This window comes from Mauremys reevesii, unplaced genomic scaffold (genome assembly GCF_016161935.1).
Source record: "Mauremys reevesii isolate NIE-2019 unplaced genomic scaffold, ASM1616193v1 Contig1, whole genome shotgun sequence".
NCBI classification, from domain to species: Eukaryota; Metazoa; Chordata; order Testudines; family Geoemydidae; genus Mauremys; species Mauremys reevesii.
The window spans coordinates 3,831,458-3,851,700 of NW_024100715.1; the positions used below are offsets into that span (position 1 = coordinate 3,831,458).

General features: G+C 46.4%; 1 protein-coding gene across 1 annotated transcript; it reads right to left on the minus strand.

The window, feature by feature from the left end:
• Positions 1–12,144: 12,144 nt before the first annotated feature.
• Positions 12,145–20,202, minus strand: LOC120392408 (killer cell lectin-like receptor subfamily F member 1). The gene is made up of 6 exons (XM_039517147.1): positions 20,108–20,202; positions 18,391–18,489; positions 17,212–17,322; positions 15,673–15,827; positions 15,249–15,361; positions 12,145–12,285 (listed from the first exon to the last, which is right to left on the minus strand). The coding sequence occupies exons 1-6, from the start codon at positions 20,181–20,183 to the stop codon at positions 12,162–12,164; spliced, it is 678 nt and encodes a 225-aa protein (XP_039373081.1). The 5' UTR covers positions 20,184–20,202; the 3' UTR covers positions 12,145–12,161.
• Positions 20,203–20,243: the final 41 nt, after the last annotated feature.

Genomic DNA, 20,243 nt, shown 5'->3' on the forward strand with positions numbered 1-20,243 from the left:
TGTGGTAGTTTTAACATACACACAGCTATCATTAACTTGAAAAAGTAGGTGTCCTGTCAGGATAGTTCCTTGTCCTCTACCCTCCCAGCAAATGTTATCATGAACAGTGACAACTTCCCCTGGCTTCAGTTTATGGATACACTGAAGCTGTAGGGGTTCTAACAGCCAAAATGTCCATTGACTCCCTATTCCTATCCAAAATGTCAGGTGTTATTCTAGGGGCACTGACTGTAAATCAGTTAGGTATACCAGGTGGTCTAATCTCCCAGATGTCTCGGTGAATAATCCAGTCCCACATGCATCCTCCCCATGGACCCATCAGGATTCGGTATGTGGGAGCCTACACCCCCCTAACCGGTCCATATGCTTGGAAGGAGCACTGTGAATGTTCACACTTCCACCCAGAAAGTCTCCAGTATGTCTCCATGACCACAGATCAGATGGTACTCCTGATGTGTCTGTAAGGGCAGTGGGCCAAGCCTGGTGCTCAAGATCATTCCGAATGGCCATCAGCTGGTCATTCAGGAAATCCTGAATTTCCGAACATGCTAGATCCCACTGCAATGCCTTCCCAGCCTCAGTGATATTCAATACCATCTCTGTCAGTAACTTCTGGGTTATTGAACTAAGGGTGGAAATGACATGTAACTCACCAATTCCAGCCTGTACTTGGGTTAGCTGAGCTCCAGAAATAAGGCTAGTGGCCTTTTCTAGTTGGCCCAATTTCTCATCATGTTCCTGGCTTTTAAGAATATTCCAAAAAAAAACAACAACAAAAAAAACCCTGCACTATTGGCCCCATCCCATAGGGATCCGGTCAAGTCCCTCTTCTTCCAGAAGAAATAACCCAGGTCCTCACTTGCACTAATCTAATGGCAGCTCCTTGTGAGCAATTTGGGTATGTAGAGGTGATCTGGAAACTGGATAAGGGCAATGTAAATTTGACAGTCCCTAGTGTTATATTAATCACAGTCCATTGATATCCTAATACATCTCTCTTTGGTGTAGTACTATATCACATCTGTTATTTAACTATTCTCAGGTACTTTCAAGAGGCATTGACACTAACAGCATAGGAGGGGGTGTATTGAAATAAGGTACAGGTTACATTATTAGTCACTGGAATGGTTTCAATACAGGTAAAATTTCCGGTGGCAGAACAAACTCTTTGGGTATTCATTTGATTATTCACTAATTGGGTAACCAAATAACAATAAGGGTCTCTTTCATGTAAAACAGTACAAATTCCAGGAATAGCCATCATATCTACTTCACTATAGAACCCATCAATTTCAATTACAGATTCTTGGGGTTCATTTGTAGTGATATCATATACTTCTATTTCCACTGATCCATTTATTCTCCACTCAAATGTTTGCTTATATGGGATATCCTGAACTTTAAACATATTTTTTCTTTTTTTTCCAAACAATCTTTAAATAAATCACTAAAGTGTGAAGGCCTTGGCCATTGGTTTTATCAAATATATGGCATTGTCTGTATTTGGATGTAATACAGGGGTAATAGTGTAATGGAGGAGATGGCAGGGGCAGTGGCAACAAGGTGCCTTTGGTACTTGTCATTTAACATCCAATTAGGGAGAGCAATACATGCTGAAGGATTTATCCAGAACACAGGGCGCAGCCTGTAGAATAAACCCCCAAATCCAATCAATACCACATTCCCAAGCAGGGGTCCCACAAATTTCTTCCTGCCAGTTTATAATTCTTTGTTTCTTCACCAGGATCAGTTCTTAGTGTCCTTTTTGGTCAGGAATTCCTGGACTTTGGCAATTTCAGTGGAGTGAGTGTTCCTTCTTCTTTCCCGAAACAGTCGTGGTTCAGCATCCTACAGGGGAGAGGTTACCAGCACATCACCCTGTAATGGTTTTGCTTCTTCTAGAAAAATTCAAAGGCACAGTAGGTCTGTTAGTGGACAAGGGAGAGGTTACTAGCACTTCACCTTGTCCTTTTTCCCTGCTGTCCAGAAGGCACAGAAGGAGAAATAGGCTAATCATCAGTAGGAGAATTCTCCCAAGATGGAGGGATCTTTTTGCAGTGAGAATCATTGGTCCAGGCAGTCAGTCTTTGGCACTTCACAGCGGTGTTGGTAGTCAGCAGGACTTAATAAGGGCCTTTTCAGCATGGAGCCAAAGCAGTCTTTTGTTGGTGGACCTTTACATAGATCCAGTCTCCTGATTCCAAGGAGTGGCAGGGCTGCTAGGGTCTTTGGGTAGCGCTTCTTTACCTCTGAGAAAAGAAACCTAACACATTTCATTAGTGCCTGGCAGTGTTTTGCAGATCTCATAGCTGCTTGGGCACATTCAAGCCCCACCTTTTCTTGGTTGTCAGCCAAGTTTTAGCTGTGAGCAGTGTCCTTGAATGGGGCCAGTGTCTTATCTTTAGACTGAGCATGCTAGCTATTTTTTTTCCAGTTAATTCATTCTGTTCTTTTTCCTACTCCCCTTCTTGGCTTATTTTAACCTACAAAGGAAACTTCCACTCTTCACTCATACACCTTTTCCCAACCATGAACACATAAACATTGCCATTATACAGTACATTAGTCTTATTATTCAATGTATGCCACGTATACCCTTCCATTAAAATAACTTTTATTACAGAGCTTTGGAGCAACAAGCTAGGACAAGCACACCCACTTTGAGGAGTTCACTCAATACAACCTCTAGTCCAATAGCTTCCCACCATCCCCAGCCCTCTGGCTAGAAATCTGAGGTAGCCAGAAGATCCCATGTGCAATATGGGGAGTGGGTTAACTTTTCATGTCCTTGCTTCCAAAGACTGTCGGTATGCAAATTTTAATAACAATTGTCAATTAAAAGATTTGGCTAATGAAGTTTCTTTTTCTTACTTAAGGAAATGTTCTAGACTTTAGTATATCACATTTTCTGATTTATGCAAACACTTTGTGTTCCAAGCTGAATAAAACAAGTATCTGCATTTTAATTTAACCCTTCTGTTTGATTTTAAAACTAGACTATCCTAAGAAAATATTAAACATAACAATTCTGGCCACGAGACAACCACCACAAGACAGGACATAGAACACAAAACATAATTCCTATTGTGCAAGTAAATGCATGGTACGTTAAATGCTGTCCAGCTGGCATCAGTTTTCTCTGATTATCTGAAAGACAAAAAACAGAGGTCTACCCTTCTGGGCAGTCAATCATCGCTTAAAATATACAAATACCCTTGTTGATTTCAGGCAAAAAAGAGGAATTACCCCATATTTTCTTGTATTTGTTTCATAGGCAGCCCAGGTTTCAGTGGCTTCTACCTTATCAGTTAGATAATTTGCATTAATACAGATGCGTTCTGGCTTGCTTCTGGATCCAAAGCTATTCACAGCTTAAAGATTCTTACCTTAAAAGGGACATAATTAACTTTTACCAGAATTTTGATGGCTTTTTACTTCTAACTCCTGCTTTCAAACACACAGTGATCTGAAAGAAAAACACTTCTTATAGTGCCCCTTAGAGACACAATAGCACTGTATACATTCTTTAGCTAATTCGACTAAATTGTTCATAGCCAAATAATTGCAATCTAATAATTTCTTTGCCTGAATTTATTTACAAACATTTCAAAGACACCAAGAACTTTCCTCTTTAGCATTTTTACAATGTTCAACTTCTGTTCCCTCCAGCAACTACAGAGTTAACTTCTCACTCTTTCCTTAAATCACTTGCTTGTCTCCCAACAGCCACTTTTATCCACTCAAATCACCATTTCAAGTATTGTCCTGGGTATCTGAAATCCCCATGCTTATATTTACTTACTCCTTCCTTCCACTACACCTCAAAAGTTTCCAACCTGTTTTCCAATCTCTCTGTCTGTTGCCTGCCCGCCTGGGCCCGATCCTGCTTTTCTCGCTGAACCGTCCCTTCCATGGGCACCAACTTTGTTCCACTACCAGTTTAGCTAGGAGGGTGGGCTTCTTAACTAGCCCCCACCCTTCCTGATCTCTTCCCTTAAACATTCTTACTCACAAGACTACCTGAGTCCTCCCTCGTGAGGCTTGCCACCTGGGCAAAAACACATGGCCCATTGGCGTTTAACTATTCAATTTCCTCTTGTGGCAAACACACTGCTGTTATGGCATATGCTGAGCACAAATGGTTACATTTTGACAAGTTCCTGAAGGACCGGTACTTGCTTAGCCAGGGCTTCCTTTTCTAACTGGAAGTCCTGTCTCAAGGCCTGCAACTTGCCCTGGGCGTATGTTTGAGTTGCTGCCTGGTTCATGATCTGTGCTCTTAATTGCTCAATTCTAGTTCTCAAGTACACATCTCCTCCCTTTTCTCCAACTACTCTATTGCCCAGTCCTGCTACGACTGGGGTAGATCCACCTTCCACCCTTCCCGGTCAACCAGGGTGGAGAGAGGAGAACTAAACCCCTCTCCATTTCTCAGACTTACTATGGCTGAGTAGGCACACCTTTAATCATGCAGTCCTCAACATATAAGACCAACATTACCAAACAAAGCAAACATAAAATAACAAGGGTAAAACAAATAGATGGTGTAAATTCTGCAGGGCTTCCCCCTTCTCAATTGTTCACCAAACTGTGACAAATTTCTGTTACCAATCTATCCCTCATGTCAGGTGATCAGGCTGACACTATGGGATCGTTGGGGGAAGATAAAAGAAAACACACCATATGACTGAATTTTTAAAGCTTCATTAATAAAATAATAGAACAACAACAGAGAGTGTTGGGAACGCTCCCACATCACTCAGGAATAACATTAATGCCCCAAGCCCTAAGCCATTTTCATACTCACACACGTACATCCAGACTGGCCACGTCTGTGTAAAACGTTCGGAGAAGGGGAATAGGTGGACGGGAGATTATCCTGTATACAGCTTGTCCAGAATTTCCAACATGCTTCCGCTCTTGGGAGGGCTGTTCTTTTACACCCTGGAATCTCCTGCGGTGTCTCTTTCAGAGATTCCAGTCCAGGTCGGCTGCCTGTGGCTTCTTCAGTGTCACCAAGCCACCCCGGCTCCGGGGTCGCAAAGGCACACTCTTGGATCTCACTGGACAATTAAGCTTTGCAAATGTAATCTCAGTTCTGTAACTTGTATTGCCTTTGGTTTGCCTCTGTCTATGTATATATTTTTTTTCACAGCCAGCTGGGGCCTAAAGCAGTTTTTCTTTGTACTTAGCATGGTCTGCGTTGATTCTTGACCTTGAACACAGAGCAACTTTCTCTTTATCCCTGGGCCAAGCTGAATTTCAAATTAACTCATTCCTTTCCTCAATAGACAAATTGCTCACACTGTCAGAGGCTTTTTTTGGTGATTAAAAGCGCCTCTTAGATGTATGATCTTATCTAGATTGAAGGTACCTTCTAGTGGGCATTGTTTAAATGGATTTTCACATGTGTAAAGATTCCAATTGTCTAAATACCTGCAGGTTTTAGGACCATAATGTACGTACATGAAATAAGATGGGGTACCCTTAGGGGGTGAGGTGGAATGCTTAGACTGTCCCCCACCCATTTTCCACTCACACACTCACAGGGGGGATGCCCTGTCTACGCTAGCGGCACATAAACTAAGGGTCTCTCCCTACAGGGTACTCACACAGGAGAGGCTAACGAGGATGGCCATGACCCTCCTACATTTCCCTTCAGCAAAGAGTGTCGGCTAGTCTCAGAGAGACGGCGCCGCTTACTGTGATTGCATCTAGTGAGATGTTCAGACTGTCAGTAGCCCACATAGAAAGGAAGCGGGGAGGGAAGATGGGTTCACAGGCTCCTAGACCCAGGTAGCTTCCTCGCCGGACGATGCCAAGCCGAATCAGCCCACCGTGGGTCGGATCTTCTAAGATCCTCTAGTTACCGGGCTTGCGTTAGAGTAGTCCTGGTCGCGAGCTTTCGCTTCGCAGAGTACTCTGGGCGTCTTCCGGTAACAGACACTCACACTGGTGTGTACAAACACACATACACACACACAAAAAACCCAAGGCCTTTATTTCCATATACCACAATGCATCTGTACCTTACGTCCGGACCCAATACCATGAGGCGGTATGACAACCCCTCTTGAGGCGGTAAAAAACCCCTCAGCCCCGGTACATACCTAATGCATTTCCCTATGCATTACCTAATACATTTCCCTATGCATTAACCTTGTTGGCCAACCAAGCAGTTCCCCAGTACTGCTTCAACCTAACCTTCTTGGGGGGTGGTAAAACCATTCCCCAATACCACTCTGCATCTGATCTTGCTGCACAGTCAGTAAGTTCAGATGGCATAAGCCCAACAGGGACAGAAGGCCCCACGGACAGTCCTCCTCCGATACCCCAGTAGAGATTTCAAAAGGTCTCATACCTCTCTTGTGGCGCCATGGGGTTCGAAGGGGAACGATACATAGCAGCTGCCTGTGTCTCAATAGGCGTTGCCATCCTGGACGAGCCCCCACATTGTCGGAGAAAAACTCAGTTCTCGCTTTTTGTTTGGGTGCAGCAGAGTCAGATACTTTATTCTGTTTAGCAGCTACAACAGGGAGAGAGTGCACTAGGACATAGGGTCTCCCCTTCCTAGACAGGTCTCTCAACAGGTAAACAATTACAGCAAGCATTTATACTTTTGTTACAGACAATAATAAGCAACAGCTGCATTTTGTTTATACATAGGTCATCCTGATATCTTGTTTTTCTCACTTAAGAGACGCCAGTCTACATATTGTATTATCTACACAAGGTCGAAAAACAACTTCTCACACAGTTCTTTTCCACTCGCCTCACACAATCCTCGCTTCTACAAATCTCGCGTTATTAGGGTTACAGTTAGCATAACTCTGGCCAACAGAGACTGTCATGCATTAAGATCCCCTACAAATCCCTGTAAGTTCTTTCTGTACTTCCACATCTGTCTAGAATTTTTATACGCAGGGGTATTCATGACCTTAATAAAATTTGTAAAACAAACAGACTTTGTACACTTCTGCCCCAATATAACGTGACCCGATATAACACGAATTCTGATATAACGTGGGAAAGCAGTGCTCCAGGGGGGCGGGGCTCCGCACTCCGACAGATCAAAGCAAGTTTGATATAACGCGGTTTCACCTATAACACGGTAAGATTTTTTGGCTCCCGAGGACAGCGTTATATTGGGGTAGAGGTGTACTTGTGAATGTCTGTGTGGTCACTCCCTTGATCTTTATTTGTTCCTAGGGACTCCAAATCTGAAGTAAGTAGCAAACGTGACTTTCACTCTGTTAAGCTTGAAACTGTAGGGACCACATCCAAACGCACAGTGGTGTAATACCACATTACAAAACTCACTTGAAATAAAATACAAGGCTACACTGCTATCTCTTCAGCTAAACAAAGAGAAGGTGAAGAGGTGACTTGATCACAGTCTCTAAATACCTACATGGGGAACAAATGTTTAATAACGGGCTCTTCAATCTAGCAGAGGAAGGTCTAACACAACCCAATGGCTGGAAGTTGAAACGAGACAAATTTAAACTGGAAATAAGGCATACATTTGTTAACAGTGAGGGTAATTAACCACTGGTAGAATAACTCAAGGTTCATGGTGGACTCTCCATCTCTGACCATTTTTAAATTGAGTGGATGTGTTTCTAAAATATCTGCTCAGGGGGTTATTTTGGGGGCAGTTCTCTGGCCTGTGTTTATATAGCAGGTCAGATTATATGATCACACATGCCCCTTCTGGCCTTGGAATCTATGAAGATGGTGAAACTGAGGCCCAATGGGATGAAGAGATTCCTAATCCTCTCCTTGTTTTATTATCAGACCTTGCTGTCTCCCAGAGCTGGGACTAGAACCCAGATGGGCTAATCCAAGGCCCTGGAATCAGTAGGAGCCAAAGGAGAAACAAAGGAGCTCTGATTTATAGCCCAGTTGCAGAGCAGATGGTTGATTTAAGAACATTTGAATCGCAGCTACGACCAAGTCGTCCATGAAACCTGAGCCCCTGCTGGGATGCTAGGAGAGATTCCTTTCCAAACACGCACAGCCCTGCACTACAGCTCTGTGGAATCTGAGCCCAAATGTGCAAACTTCAGAATGAGCAAATCATAGAACTGGAAGGGACCTCGAGAGGTCGTCTAGCCCAGCCCCCTGCACTCGTGGCAGGACTATTATCTAGATCATCCCTGACAGGTGTTTGTCTGACCTGCTCTTAAAAACCTCCAATGACAAAGTCTCCACAACCTCCCTAGGCAATTTTATTCCAGTGATTAACCACCCTGACCGTTATGAAGTTTTTCATAATGTCCAACTTAAAAATCCCTTGCTGAAATTTCAGACCACTGCTTCTTGTCCTGTCCTCAGAGGTAAAGGAAAACAATTGTTTTCCCACCTCCTTGTAACAATATTTTGTATACTTGAAAACAGTTATCATGTCCCCTCTCAGCCTTCCCTTCTCCAGACTAAACAAACCCAGTATTTTCAATACTCCCTCATAGGTCATGTTTTCTAGACCTTTACTGATGCCCTTCTCTAGACTTTCTCCAATTTGTTCACATCTATCCTGAAATGTGGTGCCCAGAACTGGACACAATACTCCAAGTGAGGCCTACTCAGCGTGGAGTAGAGCGGAAGAATTACTTCTTGTGTCTTGCTTTCGACACTCTGCTAATACATCCCAGACGGATGTTCTCTTTTTTTGCAACAGTGTTACACTGTTGACTCCTATTTAGCTTGTGATCCACTATGATCCCCCAGATCCCTTTCCGCAGTTCTCCTTCCTAGGCAGTCATTTCCCATTCTGTGTGTGTGCAACTGATTGTTCCTTCCTAACAAACCTACAACTGTGGAGGAAAAATGTATCTTAGTCACAGTGAATCTGCAGGCAACACTCACAGTGTTTGATTTAAAGGGGAGCCGTTCACCCAGGTCCAGTTCCTGGTGTGGGATGTGTTGTTCAGACCAATCCAGACACGGTTTGTACCATCTGCGATCAGGGCCGCCCGGGGGAGGGGGGCGAGTGGGGCCATTTGCCCCGGGCCCCGGGCCTTGCAGGGGCCCCCACAACAGCAGAGCAGCTAAGGGGGAACCTGGGGGGTGGCGCCGATCCCCCACTGAGCACATCCCCCTAGAGCGCCCTTAGGGGAACTGGTCAGAAGGTAGCAAGGTCTGGAATCCCTCCCCGCAGAGCACGACACTGCTGATTGGCTGCCGGGGCCTATTGAGCTGCTCCCATTGGGCCTCCAGCAGCCAGACCCCGCCCCCTCGCGCTGCCTCAGCACTCTGTGGGGGAGGGGCTGTGGGCTGGCAGCGGGATTAACTTGGGCTCCAGATGCAGCTGGGGCTGGAGCTGCGTGGGGGTGAAAGGAGTCCCGGGGATCTGGGGGAGGGGCGGCTGGTTCAGGGCAGGGGCGGAGAGGGCGGCTGGTTTGGGGAGAGGGGCTGGGGCAGTCAGGGAGCAGGGGAGGGGCGGCTGGTTCGGGGGGGAGAGGGGCGGGGGCAGTCAGGGAGCGGGGGGAGGGGCGGCTGGTTCGGGGGGGAGAGGGGCTGGGGCAGTCAGGGAGCAGGGGGAGGGGTGGCTGGTTCGAGGTGGCCAGAGGGGCTGGGGCAGTCAAGGAGCAGGCAGGAGGAGGGGTGGATGGTTGGGGTGGGAGAGGGGCTGGGGCAGTCAGGGAGCGGGGGGGGGGTTAGAGGGGAGGAAGTCTGGGGGTCTCTCCAACAGCAAAACACAAGCCTAGAAAAGCAGCCTTCAGTGGGCAGTGCTCTCCGCTGGCCCGGGCAGCCTGCACGGCCCCCAGCCTGCTTGCCTGAGCTGTATCATTAATGCATTTTACTTGGAAGATGCAGCCTGAGTGATTTAAAGGCCCCGACGGCTGCTGAAAGAGCTGGGAAAGTTGCAAACTGTCTCTGCTGGGCTTTTCATCTGGGTCGTACAATGCAAACCTGCCTGAGGCACCGCACAAGAGCTATGTATTGAGGCAGGCCATGCAGCTCACAGCTTAAGCTCTTCTAAGCTTGCAGCCATGGCAAAGGATTTGGGAGCAGTTAACAATTCTGTGTGGGTAAGAGATTTTTCATTTCCTGGGCCCTGCTACCCAGTGCCACAGGGAGACTGAGTGAGTAGCCTGGCTTGTCCTCTGCAGTCTCTTCCCTGCTTCTTTCCCTTGTGTTTGCAACATGCTGCATCTAAACCCCCGCCCCCTCCCCCAGGCCTTCCCTCCAGAGACCCAACCGCCTGGCTTCTCCTCCTTCCTCACTTTCTTCTTCTTCTCCCTCTCTGTGGTTTTTCTCCATGCCCCGTCCCTTGTCTGTGCTCCCTCTCCACCCCATGCACTGGATTAAGCACGTCTCTGCCTCTCTTGTTTATGGGCTCTGTGCTGGGATGGCAGAGGCAGGGGTATTGTTGCGTTCTCTGCTAGGTCTGTTGGGATCAGACTCTAAAATCAAACGCTCCCTTTGCTAGCAGTATCCCTCCGCCTGCTCGCAAAGGCTTCTGGCTAAACATTAAATCCAGGTGCTAGGGCAGAAGCAGCTACCCATGTACCCTCAATGGCAGGAGCTGAGCGTGGTTCCTCGCCCCCCCCCCACACTTTGGATTAAGGGGTGTGTCTTGGTGTATATTGGGGGTCTTGTCAGGGGGCGGGGAGGGGTTTGATGGGGCGTGGGAGTCCTGGCAGTCTGTCTGGGGGCAGGGGTGTGGATAAGGGTCATGGCAGTTGGGGGACAGGTAGGAGGTAAGGTTCTAGGGGGGCATTTAGGGACAAGGGTCCCAGGAGGGGACAGTCAGGGGACAAGGAGTGGGGGGATGTTGGGGGTTCTGAAGGGGGCAAGAAGTGGGAGGGAGTGGATGTAATTAGTAATTTGATATGTTGAGTGGAGCCTTTTTTTGTTTGTTCGTTTCCCCTGATGTTAGAACCTGCCTACGCCACTGCCCACAAGAATATATTATTCTATAGTATTACAGCTTTTTTTTTATGGAAGGGGCCCCCAAAATTGCTTTGCCCCAGGCCCCCTGAATCCTTTGGGCGGCCCTGAGGCGAAGACAAACAAATGCGGCTTGAGAACATATGCAGGCTGTTTATTTTGTCAGAATCCCATACGTAAAATTTATAATTTGTGTTTAACAGTCAGAGAAAGCTTTAACTTCTTGAATCTTAACATCTACTGTCATTAATGATTGTCAGGCCCTCTCATTGGCTGAACCTCCCCCAACTTTCCAGAAATATGAACATTTAAATAGACACAAATAGAAAAAAAATGCTTAAAACTAAACCAGTGTTATGCATGGAAATTACAAATTGAATACTGCCAAGCTTTGCTGTAGGTACTGGGTTAAGGAGTGGGGCTTTTTTTTAATCTATATGGTTATATGGCTACTGGGGCCATCATGCCCTTCATAGCTTGTGGAGGCTGGGCACCAGCGACTCCTTGCATTCCTCCAGTCCCCAGAAACAGGCAAATTAGGGATTAGTGGCACTGTTGGGGCCTCTCTCCACCCCTTCAGCCTGCAGTGCCCCTCGCTCCCCCCAGCGCTCCTGCCGGGGAGCAGGGGCTTCCTGAGGGTATGTCCACAGTGCAGCGGGGAGTGAGAGTCTCAGCTTGGGTACACAAACATGCTAAAAATAGTCTCATCTTCGCTGCAGCCCCAACCCCAGCCCCAACTGCACCATCTACAGAGCTATTTTTAGCATAAGTCCATGGACCCTCTTCTGGGCCGCTCGCTCCCAGATGTGGTGTAGACACAGCCAGTACATCCACCATCACTTGCTCGTCCTAAGGCGTGCGAGCTCGGGACTCCCATCTAATCATTTTGCCCCCAGAGCTCTCAAAGCGCATCACAGAGTTCAGTGTCATTACAACATTGTATAGGTGGAGAAACTGAGGCACGGCACAAGAAAGGGATTTGCTCCAGGTCACGTGACCAAGCCAGGAATAGAATACACCTTTCCTGGTTTCCTCTCTAGCCACTGGGCACCCGCACACAGACACCCGCACACAGACAGACACACACACTGCTCCCAGCAGCACTAGGGAACAAAGGGACTAGATCAAGGACTCAAATTCCCTTATTTTGGCAACTGTTGCGCCGTATCAGCTTAGAGGAAGAGGGCAGAGTCTCTATATAAAGACCTTTGAATTCATCCTCATGGGGCAGGAGCGCTTTCCTGGGCACTGACGTTCTCATTTCTTCACACCGTGACAGCGTCTTTCTGGCAAATCCACTTGAATTCGGCGCTGCAGGTTTCCGAGTTGATCCGGTTCCCCTTTACCACCCCGCAGCTGTTGGATGCAACAGGACCCGAGACCGGGAACCTGCAGAGCGAAGGAGAAAGGTAGTGATAGATGGATTAGAGAGACCCTCCTTTTGCAGTGATGGGACGTTGGGATAGGGGCTTTGATGATAGTGTAACCCATGGCCGAGTGCCTCTACTAATCTCATGGGATGGCTCCTTATCTCAAGCTGTAACAGCTCTTGCTTTTAGCTCTGAAGGTCCCCGGTTCAGTCCCCGGGCTGTCAGCCATCACAGCAAAACCTCCCAGGACATGAACTGAGTTAGGATGTCTCAACATCCGTCTTCCCCCATTCTGATAACCACTCCCCATTGTTCAGGCCCCACAAGTCTCCGGGGAGATCCTGGCCCCCCTTGAAGTCACTGGGAGCTTTGCCAGGATCATTCCACCTCTGCTCTCTTCTTGTGGCCGATTCCTCTCTTGCTCACTACCAGTTTAACAACACGGATGCCCAGATCCACAAAGGTATTTCAGCTCCTAACTCTCATTGAATTCAATGAAAGTTTGAGCTCCTTGCGTTGATCATTATAAAGCTTCTGTAGCCAATGGTATTAGTTTATTGCTCATTTCTTGTATGGTTATAATCAACTAGCAGGTTACGTCGTATATAATCGTATGCTCAATAGAGTTAAGTGGTAGGATAACAGAAGTATAAGAATGATTAGTATCTGGAAGGGTTAATTATATATTCGGTATCTAAGTAACAAGGGCTGAAACACACGGCTGCAGGCTGAGGCCTGCAAGATTTTAGCTTAGCTGTTGGAGTTAAGAAATGCTGAGATAAGCAAGTGACCGAAGAACAACCCAATGCCCTAAGATTATGGAAAAAGTGGTATCAAGTGGTGTCATTGTGAAAATCTAGCTGGAAGACTCATTTTAAATCATAAAAATGCTGTAAAGGCGCATCTGTTTCCAACATGTATCTTAACCACAGGACACAGGTTGTGCATCAATGCTAGTGAGAATAGAGAGAACCTACACGACCTATAGAAATCGGGGTACTGTATGTTTCTAGAGGACATCAAACCAATAAGGAAAAAGAGGGTTGACGCTTCTATGGGCACGCACAGAATGTAGGTATAGATCGAATCACATAAGGAAGATGCCCAGAGCAGGAAAATTGAGCTCCTTATGGGAAACTCCAGCAGGAACCATCCCTCGGTTGATGGGCAATCCATGCGAGACACATCAGTCCCTAACACTACTGTTAAGGTTGTGAGTATATTTGTAACTTGTGCATATGTCTGTGTAGAATTTCTATATGCAGGGGTCTTCATAACCTTCATAAAATTTGTAAAACAGAGAGACTTTGTACTTGTGAATGAATGTCTGTGTGGTCACTGCCCTTGGTCTTTATTCGTTCCTAGAGACTCTAAATCTGTAGCAAGTAGCAGAGGTGACTTTCACTCCATCGAAACTGTAGGGACCACATCTGAACGCACAGTGGCATAATACCACATTACAAAACTTACTCAAAATAAAATACAAAGCTACACTGCTATCTCTTCAGCTAACCAAAGAAAAGGTGAAGAGGTGACTTGATACCTACATGGGGAACAAATGTTTAATAACACGTTCTTCAATCTAGCAGAGGAAGGTCTAACACAACCCAGTGGCTGGAAGTTGAAGTGAGACAAATTTAAACTGGAAATAAGGCATACATTTGTTAACAGTGAGGGTAATTAACCACTGGTAGAATAACTCAAGGTTCATGGTGGACTCTCCATCTCTGACCATTTTTAAATTGAGTGGATGTGTTTCTAAAATATCTGCTCTGGGGTTTATTTTGGGGGCAGTTCTCTGGCCTGTGTTTATATAGCAGGTCAGATTATATGATTACACTGGTGGTCCCTTCTGGCCTTGGACTCTATGAAGATGGGGAAACTGAGGCACAATGGGGTGAAGAGGTTTACTCAGCCTGGGACTAGAAATCAGGGCTCTTAATTCCTAATCCTCTCCTTGTTTTATTATCAGACCTTGCTGTCTCCCAGAGCTGGGACTAGAACCCAGATGGGCTAATCCAAGGCCCTGGAATCAGTAGGAGCCAAAGGAGAAACAAAGGAGCCCTGATTTATAGCCCAGTTGCAGAGCAGATGGTTGATTTAAGAACATTTGAATCGCAGCTACGACCAAGTCGTCCATGAAACCTGAGCCCCTGCTGGGATGCTAGGAGAGATTCCTTTCCAAACACGCACAGCCCTGCACTACAGCTCTGTGGAATCTGAGCCCAAATGTGCAAGCTTCAGAATGAGCAAATCATAGAACTGGAAGGGACCTCGAGAGGTCATCTAGTCCATCTCCCTGCACTCGCGGCAGGACTATTATCTAGATCATCCCTGACAGGTGTTTGTCTGACCTGCTCTTAAAAACCTCCAATGACAAAGTCTCCACAACCTCCCTAGGCAATTTATTCCAGTGCTTAACCACCCTGACAGTTAGGAAGTTTTTCATAATGTCCAACATAAACATCCCTTGCTGAAATTTCAGACCACTGCTTCTTGTCCTATCCTCAAGGTAAAGGAAAACAATAGTTCTCTGTTCTCCTTGTAACAATCTTTTATATACTTGAAAACAGATATCACCTCTCAGTCTTCTATTCTCCAGATTAAACAAACCCAGTATTTTCAATCCTCCCTCATAGATCATGTTTTCTAGACATTTAATGATGCTCTTCTCTGGACTTTGTCCACATCTTTCCTGAAATGTGGCACCCAGAACTGGACACAATACTCCAGTTGAGGCCTAATCGGCACGGAGTAGAGCAGAAGAATTACTTCTCATGATTTGCTTACAACAGTGTTACACTGTTGACTCGTATTTAGCTTGTGATTGACTATGACCCCAACATCCCTTTCCACAGTGCTCCTTCCTAGGCAGTTATTTCCCATTTTGTATGTGTGCAACTGATTGTTCCTTCCTAACAAATCAACAAATGCAGAGGAAAAATATAACTTAGCCACAGTGAATCTGCAGGCAACACTCACAGTGTTTGATTTAAAGGGGAGCCGTCCACCCAGGTCCAGTTCCCAGTGTGGGATGTGTTGTTCAGGCCGATCCAGATGTGGTTTGTACCGTCTGTGATAGTGTTTATGAAATCCTGGGTGTAAAGCAAGCAGCTGGGTGACTCTCACACAGTCTTACACTCCCTGCATATACAGAGACACACACACCCCCTGCCACCCCCACCTCACCAGGAGATCTATCAGAGACCCAAAACATGCAAGGAAAATGAATTCTGACCCAATGAGGCCAGCACACTGCATTATACCCTCTCACTGGAGAGCTTCAGTGGTACTGAAGAATAGACCCATTTCCCTGAGAGTTGCTGAGTGGTAAAGGAGTACAAAATTAGTGGCACTACATTAATTCACACCAGCTGGAGAACTGGCCTTGTGCATTTCACTTTACCATCTCCTCTTGGTCCTGGATCATGAGCATTTGTGAATTCCTCAATTCACAGTCCTTCTGGCTCGCCTTCCAAATCTGGCTCCTTTTAGAATCCCAGTAGCACTTTCCCTTGTGCGCCTGCCAGTCCTTGGGGCAGAGTGCGCACCCGGCTCCCACTGGAAGAAGAAACAGAGACGAACTCACATAAAGCCAATATTTTTTTCCCAAGCCATTCAAAAGCCCTAGCCCTCAGTGGGCGCTAGGGGCCAAATTCCCAGCTGGTGTTGGTCAGCATGGAGCACATCAATTTACACCAGCTCCGGATCTTGCCCTAGAGCAACATAAATTACTATCTGATTTTGCCATGGGGGGGGGAGAGAAATTTATTTCTCCCCTTTTCTCATAACTCATAAAGAGCTGCAGGGATTTCACTCAAACTCCCTGCACCCACCGACCCCATATGATATAATAAATATTTGTCACAGACCAAGAAAATGAAGTTTGACCCTGGAAGTTGAATAGGGTGACCAGACGTCCCGATTTTAGGGTCTTTTTCTTATATAGGCTCCTATTACCTTCCCATCCCCATCCTGATTTTTCACATTTGCTGTCTGGTCACCCTAAAGTTGAATCTCAGAGCGTTTGCTGGCTCTAATTACGGTGCGAGGTGAGCTGTAGAGTGAGAACTACCCCCATGTGACCACTAGAGGTCACTGCTGCCATTAACACAGGTGAGTACTGGGGGGTCTGGGTACGTCGCAGGTCTCTGCTGAATATAGGATTGTTATTGAATTGGTTAGTTGTATTGCGATAGCCCGAGCTGGGCACTAAACAAACACGGCACAAGAAGACAGTCCCCACCCCCAAAGCGTATTTTTGTTATCTGCATTTTAGTAACACCTAAAGGCCACGCTGCCTTTATTTAGGGGAACTTGACTGCTACTCAAGAGATCTGGCGTCTTTCCCAGTTCTGCCACTGAGCTGCTGGGTGACCTTGGGCAAGTCACTTCTGGTTCCCCTCCTGCCCTTTGTTTAGGTTGCAAACTCTGCCAGGCAGGGACTGTCTCTCAGTGTGTGTCTGTGCAGCGCCCAGCACAACGGGGCCCTGATCTCAGCTGGGGCAGGGACTGTCTCTCCCTGTGTGTCTGTGCAGCGCCCGGCACAACGGGGCCCTGATCTCAGCTGGGGCAGGGACTGGCTGGGCCTCCATGTGCTACTCTAATGGACATAGTGACAGTCTCTACCCCAGAAGCTCAGTCTAAATAGAGAAAACATCCAAAGAAACTATCATTATCCATATTGTACAGAAGGGGAAACTGAGACCCGAGAGATGCGGCGATTTGCCCAGGCTCGGACAAGGAGTCTGTGACAGAGCCAGACGTTGTACCCAGGTTTGCTGTGTCCCACTCTGGCATGTGAGCAGTGAGCTTTTCCAGAAGTTGTTGAATGTCCATAGTCATTCCACGTCCCCCCGGCTCCCAAGATTCCCCAGCTCAGGTATTTCCCAGACTCCGAGCCCGGCATGGAAATCAGTTCAGAGACAGCCTGAGCTGAGATTACCTGCTGAGCCGCTCCGGGCTGGGTCACACAGACTCTGCCTGAGATGAGACACGAAGGCCGCCTGCCGAACATCGCATTCGCTGCTGCAACTGGCCTGTCCAGCCTGGAAACCTTCCAAAAAGCACCAGTGCAGAGGGAGGTTAAGACAGAGCTTCCTTACACACCATAAGGAGTTAGGTCACGTTTCATAGCACAGTGGGCAGGGAAGAGAGAAGGGGAGCGAATCTGGTCCCAATTCCCCATTGTCCTGCACCTTGTGGTGTCATTTACACTAGTGCAGATTGCCGCCATCTGCTCTGGTAGCAGAGCGAGTAAATACCATCGTATTCTCTGTGCTTTTTTTTAATTATTTTTTTCAATTAAATACCAAAAAAAAACAAAACCCCACAACCCAAACCAGTTTTTCACTTCTGTTTCCCTTTCCCCTTCTTTTTCCCCTCCTCCATTTTCTCATTAAAAAGGGCTGAGGGAAGGAAAAAAGGGGAAAGAATGGGAAAAATATTTTCAAATGTTTAGTTAAAAACCCCAGGAAATTTAAAAAATGTTTAGCGAAAGCCTTTGTCAAAAAAAAAAAGTTCAATTAACAAAAAAATTGGACCAAAAAAAAAAAAGCAAGCTGGTGCATTTAGTAACACTTTGCGCTTGTTTTCCCACTGGAGTGAATGGCTGGGCAGCAGGGAACCAGACCCATGGAGACAGGTTTCAGAGGGGTAGCCATGTTAGACTGTATCCACAAAAACAACGAGTCCTTGTGGCACCTTAAAAATGAACACATTTTGGGGGGCATAAGCTTTCGTGGGCTAAAGCCTGCTTCATGAGCTGTATCGAGTCAGACCCATGGAGGTGAGCTGGTCTGGAGAACATGGTGGAAACAGCCCCATTCATGCCCCCGCTGGAGAAGATGAACCATAGCTGGTGGGAGAATAGAAGAAAATTGCCACTGCAGGCAAGAGGCCTGATTCTCACTTACCCTGTTCCTGCACTTGCAATAGGCACCGAGGTAGAAGGGTTACAAACATAAGAGCTGCCATATTGAGTCAGACCAATGACCCATCTAGCCCAGTATGTGTCTCTGACAGTGGGGGACAGGTGGGGTCCCAGAGGATGTCTAAAGGGTAGAGCTGTGGGTTAAACATCCCCAGGGCCTGGAGGAAGCCAGTGCCTGTGCCAGATACTTACCCCAGACATGCTGAGCAATCACAGCCAACACCAGGAGGACACAGACAGCCCCTAGAACTCCCACAGCAACTTTATAACCGTCGAAGACGGGAGGAGAACCTGTAAAAATTCAAACGTGGGGAAACTGTTTCAGTGAAAGATAAAAGTGGCCATGGAGGGACTTCCTGCTAAACCTACCAACCGGATTGTTGTACTAATCTTGGTCCATTCCCGGCAATTTCCACATCTAGTTTTGTTGGCCTCACTTGCAGGGTTAGCGCGACCATCGCAGTGTAAGATCTTTGGGGTAGGAGTTGGGTTACACAATTAATAGAAGTAATACAGTAGCACCTAGAAGGCCCAGCTGAGATCAGGGTTCCATTGTGCCGGGCGCTGCACAGACACACAGGGAGAGACAGGCCCTGCCCAGAGGATCACCTTCTATAATTAGACTAGACAGACAAAGGAGAAAAAGAGGCACAGAGACTTGACCAAGTTCACAAGCAGGGACCTAACCCAGGTCCCCTGGCTTTTACCCTACCCAGTACATCATGGCACGCTAGAGAGATATACTGCTATTTCAGGCCAGGCCAGCCAACAGTTCTTAACAACTTTTTTTCCAATTACTGTCAAGAGAATCAGCAGACAATACAATTAAGCAGCCCACTGTTTAATCCCTCCTTGTCTCTCTGGGTAGGAGTGTAGGTGTTGTCACACTGGATCAGAGCATGGGTCCATCTTATACAGTCTCCTGTCTCGGATAGGGACCAGTACCAGATGCAGTCGAAGGTGGTATAAGAACCCCATCGCTATAGCAACCAGTCTGGATGCCGAGAGCTCTGATGCTTACCCAGCTCCCTGACCAGTCTCCTTTACTGGTCTCTGTGGCGCTATTCTGAACAGCCGCCACAATAATTTTATACCATCGAAAGCGCTGTCAGAAAAACACTTGTTCACTCCCTCTTGGAGCTGTTGAAAAAAAATGTTGCAGCCATGTCAGAAAATGTGGATGAGTTTTTCATGAGTGTTTATGAAAGGGAACTAAAAAGGGCCAAAGTGGAGTTTGAAAAGCAAAGAGCTAACAGTGTCAAATCAACAAGATGCTTTAAATAGAGCAGAAGCAGGAACAATCTCTGCAAGAATAAGTTAGTCTGCTGGATAACCGTGATTTTAAGGAAGATAAGGACATTTCTGAGAAGCTAAATATCTTTCTTTGCATCAGTCTTCACTACAAAGGGCGTGGGGTGGATTCCTACTCTAGCTCTGCTCTTTGCTGATAATAATGTTGAGTTCCGATCAGAGCCTGAGAAACAAAAAGAGGAAATTGATCATTTAAAAAATGTCATAAAATCACTCAACTGTGGTTGAGAATGTTAACCCCTTTTCTTTTTAAATGGCGCTTTTCTGTTTTGAACCAAAGCCCTCTGTCCGACTCTGCTGATCTGAAATCAGGACTGAAAGAAAGAGATTTTGCAGAACAACTAAACAGGCAAAAAACATTTTTTGTCTTCACGTTTCTGATCCCTTTTTTTAAACTGCAGGAGTTTGGGGAAAAAAAATCAAAATATTTTTGCAAAAAATTCCATGTTTGAAGCGGGGCAAAAAAGGCCATTTTTTCCCAAGGAAAACCTGTTTTTGCTGGGGCAGTTTCAATAACCTTTGGTTGTGCCCTCACTGAAACCTAAAGGGCAGACGCCCTTACCGAGTGGACAGTGTAGATTGGTTTATAGAGCAGTACCTTGGCTCCGGTGCTGAGATGGCTGGGTTGAGATTATCCTCTTCGTCATGATAGCGTAACCATTTTCATCCTCCATCTTCTGATGCCTGTGTCGGGTTTGGTTTCTAACAGAGGATTGGAGAATAAGAAGAGAAGC

What these genes read in the sequence shown, in the direction of transcription:
- LOC120392408 (XM_039517147.1), bottom strand. Translation starts at nt 20,183, where the DNA reads ATGGAGGATGAAAATGGTTACGCTATCATGACGAAGAGGATAATCTCA. An exon ending in ATCTCAGCACCGGAGCCAAG is followed by an intron (nt 18,490 to 20,107) that starts GTACTGCTCTAT and finishes GAATTTTTACAG; the next exon opens with GTTCTCCTCCCGTCTTCGAC. An exon ending in TCCAGGACCAAGAGGAGATG is followed by an intron (nt 15,362 to 15,672) that starts GTAAAGTGAAAT and finishes CTTTACACCCAG; the next exon opens with GATTTCATAAACACTATCAC.